We start from the raw sequence: 4,787 nt of genomic DNA, 5'->3' as shown, positions 1-4,787 counted from the left end.
TAATTGGACAAGCAAGATTTCACTTATATGTAACTGACTTCTGTGACGTGAGGTGGCTAGCAGACGGTCGGTTTAGCCCAGGGGTCAGCATCCCGTGGCTCTTTCATTCCTCTGCGGTGGCTCCCTGTAGCATGGGGCGTAGAATACATGGGAGACGTGTTTCCCCAACTTTTAAAAGACCCTAAACTCTTCCCCTGCACTTTTTTCCGGCGAAGTGTTTTCACGTGGATGTTTTAAGGGCCAGTGAATAAATCTAGATTTAAATAAAAAGAGACAAAATCGTTTTGGTTACTTTTTATTCGTATCCAAAACGATGTAAACATTACAGAGCACTAAACACTCTCATGCAGTGTGAGTTTCATTCAAGCCAATGTTTCATTCGGTTGGGCTCACAGGATAGCTTTTGTTTTGCACTTATACCACAACGTTATTGGATCAGTGAACCGTATTGAAAGGGAACCGAGGTTCTGTTAGTAACTGGAGCGTTTATGAGGACACTTCCCAAATGGCTTCAAAAACATTCTAAACTATGTTTTTTGAAAATCTAAACATGCAGAGAGTTTTGTGTGAGGGGTAGGTTTAAGTGTAGGGTTAGGGTATGGGGATAGAAAATAAAGTTTGTACAATATAAAATCAATTACCTCTATGGAATGAACCCATAAAATATGCAAACCAAATATGCGTGTTAGTGTGACTCTACAGGAGCAGGAATAAGGAACCGCCACTAAAGCACAGAACCAGGAAACATGAATCACATGAGTTCAGGGAAAGAGAAGCTGAAGTGTAGTTGAGCTTTTGTGTGTTTGTGTCTCTGTATTCGTGCAACAAAATGGAAGAAGACAGAATTTCAGTAAATAAGGAGGAGTTATTGTGTCCAGTGTGTCTGGATCTCCTGAAGGATCTAGTGGCCATTCCCTGTGGACACAGTTACTGTAAGATCTGTATTACAGACTGCTGGGATCAGGAGCTTCAGATGAGAGTCTACAGCTGCCCTCAGTGCAGACAGACCTTCAGTCCAAGACCTGCTTTAGCTAGAAACACCATCTTGGCTGAAATGGTGGAAAAACTAAAGAAGACCAAACTCTCTGCTGACTGTTACGCTGGAGCTGGAGATGTGCAGTGTGACGTCTGTACTGGAAGAAAATACAAAGCCGTCAGGCCCTGTCTGGTGTGTCTGAACTCTTACTGTCAGAATCACCTCGAACAACATGAGAGTTGGTTTAAAGGAAAGAGACACAATTTGACTGATGCCACTGGACGACTGCAGGAGATGATCTGCCAGAAACATGAGAAGATCCTTGAGGTTTTCTGTCGCACTGCCCAGGAATGTATATGTATGCTGTGTACGATTATTGAACATAAAAACCACGACATTGTATCAGCGGTAGCACAGAGGACAGAGAAACAGGTATTTAAAACTAGCAATTAAGTTAATACTCAGTGCAGTGATCCAATAGTCTGTTTATATTCAGTGTAGAGCCGCAGCTTAATTGCACAGAACACAAAAAAGAGTGTAAAGCTCTATGTCTGTGTCAGTTTCACTTTTATAATACTTACGCTTCAGTGTGAAACAGGCCTTAATCTTCATGTTAATTAATACATGATGATTGTAACTGATCATCTGGAGTTTGATCCTACAGCCATTAATTATCAGTTTAGATAAGTAACCTTTAAACTGCCTCACCCTACGTTTACTGGATTCATCTGTTCACATGATGATTTAGTGCCAGTAGTTTTCTGTGACATTCACCGTTTCATCATCCGTTTGTTCTGCAGAAGCAGCTGAAGAAGACACAGAAGACGTTCCAGCAGAGAATCCAGCAGAGAGAGAAAGATCTTCAGCAGCTGAGAGAGGCTGTGGAGTCTCATAAGGTGAGTCTGGAGAAGAAGAGAAGTTTGTCTCAGTCTCAGTTCAGACTCACTGAAGCCTGAATCACTGTGTGTCCTAACAGCGCTCTGCACAGACAGCAGTGGAGGACAGTGAGAGGATCTTTACTGAGCTCATCCGCTCCATTGAGAGAAGCCGCTCTGAGCTGATATGGCTGATCATAGGTCAGGAGAAGACTGCAGTGAGTCGAGCTGAAGGACGACTGGAGCGACTGGAGCAGGAGATCAATGATCTGAGGAGGAGAGACGCTGAGCTGGAGCAGCTTTCACACACACAGGATCACATCCAGTTCCTGCAGGTAACAGAGATCTAGAAGAACAGGATCATAGTGGACTTGAGCAGATTCTGCTGTGACAGAGACTCACAGAGAAACATTTCATGACTGTCTTATTATATAATCATCAGTCAGACTCTCATCTGATCATCTTCTTCTGAAAGAGACACCGCTTACAAATGGCTTTCAGCTCTGGAAATCATTTCTCTGAGCTCTTTCTTCTGGAAGATATATTTAGCTGTCAAACACCACTAGCGCCACCAACAGTTTAAAACTTCATGAACATTTCAGCTTTTTACCTCATTTTTCCTTATGATTTTATTATGTTATGGTGAAATCAGTGAACTCAATAGTACCGATTCTGAGCAACGTTCATCAAAGTTGGATCAGGTGATCCTCAAAACTGATAAAACTCATTTTTATTGGCCTGTAACATATTGATGAATATGACCATGAAGACGCCAAACATGAAGTCAGGCTGTATATTAGCAATGCTTCAGCGTATTGAAACCAAACCAAACCAGAGCGTGTCTTAAGGGTCCTTGTGAAGCTTCAGTGTCTTTAACCGCACTAAAGTTATAAATAATGGTCAATCTAATCGTAGCCTTTGTGCTGATTTTCCTGAGCAAATCTACTCAACCCTACAATGAGACTCCATTGATGTGCTTGAGCTGTTAGATGCACATTTATGTTCTCAGCAGATGTTTTATCATCCAAACTATTTCCTAGAAAGTTCACAGAGAGTGTAAGTGTCAAATACTAGAATCTGTAGCTCTAATGTGATTTAATGAATAGGAGAAGAATGAAGCTGATGCTGTGAAAGTGCTGGATTGAGGTGAGTTACAAAAGATCAGTCAAGTCAACAAGAGCTGCACAAATCTGATGTTGGTGCAGGTTATTGGGTGAAGTGAGGAGCTGATGAGTTTTGATTTAGGTTTTCTGTAGAGTGTCCAGTCTCTCTCAGCACCTCCTGAATCTACAGACGTAAATGATGATTCCTTCAGTTCTCTCGTCTCTTTTGATGACAGTCACATTCACCAACATTGTTCTCTGGACCAGGAACGACTTCCTACAATGTAAGTCAGTAAGAAAACAAGCAGAATACTCACTGAGTGTGTTCATGTTCTTCCTGTAGAAGGTGAACGAAGACTTTTATAATTGATTATGTAAATGATGATTTGCACAGGATATCTGGGCCCGTATTTATCAAGCCTCTGATAATTACTCTCAAGAATGCTGCTACGAATTGACTTAAGTGTAAAAAAAATTACTGTGTCAAAGCTGCACTTAAAAGTTAGTCATCAAGCATCTCAGTCGTAATTTAAGCGAAGTGTAGGACTAAATCTTAAGTGTCAGTCTTAGAGTTAGACACTTTGCTGTGCCACAAACGGGATTTTGGATGACGAAATACGCATGGACCAATCACTGACTAGATTTCCTTATTTAAGAATATTCTCAGATAAATTGACATTGAATGGTTAAATTCCTAATAGGAGTTTACATTCCACACACATTTGACAATAAAGAATTTTCAAAAGAATACATTATGGTAAGAAAACGAATCGTCATCACAACCTTCAATTTAGTATCGATGATAGTCAGAGATATCGCCTGTTGATGATTTCTTTGACGACAGCAAGATGATTATTATTATTATTAGCCATCAAAAATATAGGCATCTATCTTTAGTGATGCAGCGCGGAGAGCCGCTTCAGAAACTTGCTTCGGCACGGCTGGTGAGTAGCCGGGGTGTCCTGACATTTTATCCTACCCATGAGATTGTCCTACCAGGGTTTACTGCGCATGCGCACATAAATATTGTGTCATTTTTCTCATGCTGAACAACAATATTTAATGTATCTGCATGACTGTAAGGGTAGGTTTAGGGTTGGGGTAGGTGTAGACGTTAATAAACCATAATTTTAGAGGTAGCATTTTTCATTGTCGAACTGTACTACCCACTGTTTTAATGGGAGGTAACAAAATCTGACAGGGTAGCACAAATCGACAGAACACTGGGATAAGCTCCGGTGGCCGTGTCGGAGCCATAACGCGCCGCAGACATGTGCAGTATAAATAAGGGGTAAGAGATTTATTCATGATACAGTGTAGGTAGCTTTACTGATTATAACGGCAGTGTTTTTAAAGAGCATATAATACTCGCGCTAGACTGAAGTCAGTTATGATGTTCTTTGGTAATGTAAATATTCTTTGCTCGTTTTCTGTTTGAATAACTGAGGAACATCTCAGGTTACGCATGTAACCATGGTTCCCTGAGAACGGGGAACGAGACGCTGCCACGCTGAGGGCGTTCCCCTAGCGCCCTCTAGAGGACGCAGCGTCTCGTTCCCTGTTCTCAGGGAACCATGGTTACATGCGTAACCTGAGACGTTCCCTTTCGAAAGGGAACTCCACGCTGCGTCCTCTAGAGGGCGCTAGGAGAACGGTCTACCCACGCCGCCATGCTGAGGGATGAGTGACCAAAAACTGGATTCCTTAAGTCAAGGACTCAAGGAACCCCATCCCTGCCCCAGCCAAATCGCTTTTGCCAGGACCCGAGCCACAAACCTCTACAGGCAGGCTCAAAGCTCGCCAGCGTCGTAGACTAGCTCACCTACCAAAGTA

At 42.2% G+C, this 4,787-nt stretch overlaps 1 protein-coding gene across 1 annotated transcript; it reads left to right on the top strand.

Moving 5' to 3' along the window:
* Positions 1–829: 829 nt before the first annotated feature.
* LOC107690593 (E3 ubiquitin/ISG15 ligase TRIM25-like) lies at positions 830–2,081 on the top strand (the record flags this gene model as incomplete). The annotated part of the gene is made up of 3 exons (XM_016488963.1): positions 830–1,408; positions 1,777–1,872; positions 1,953–2,081. Coding segments are annotated over exons 1-3 (804 nt in total), but the record flags the coding sequence as incomplete, so codon positions are not given.
* Between the last annotated feature and the right edge of the window lie 2,706 nt (positions 2,082–4,787).

This window comes from Sinocyclocheilus anshuiensis, unplaced genomic scaffold, assembly GCF_001515605.1.
Source record: "Sinocyclocheilus anshuiensis isolate Anshui unplaced genomic scaffold, SAMN03320099.WGS_v1.1 scaffold1865, whole genome shotgun sequence".
Taxonomy (NCBI): Eukaryota; Metazoa; Chordata; class Actinopteri; order Cypriniformes; family Cyprinidae; genus Sinocyclocheilus; species Sinocyclocheilus anshuiensis.
Note: the sequence above shows the minus strand (reverse complement) of the source record. Positions and strands in the feature narration are given on the sequence as shown.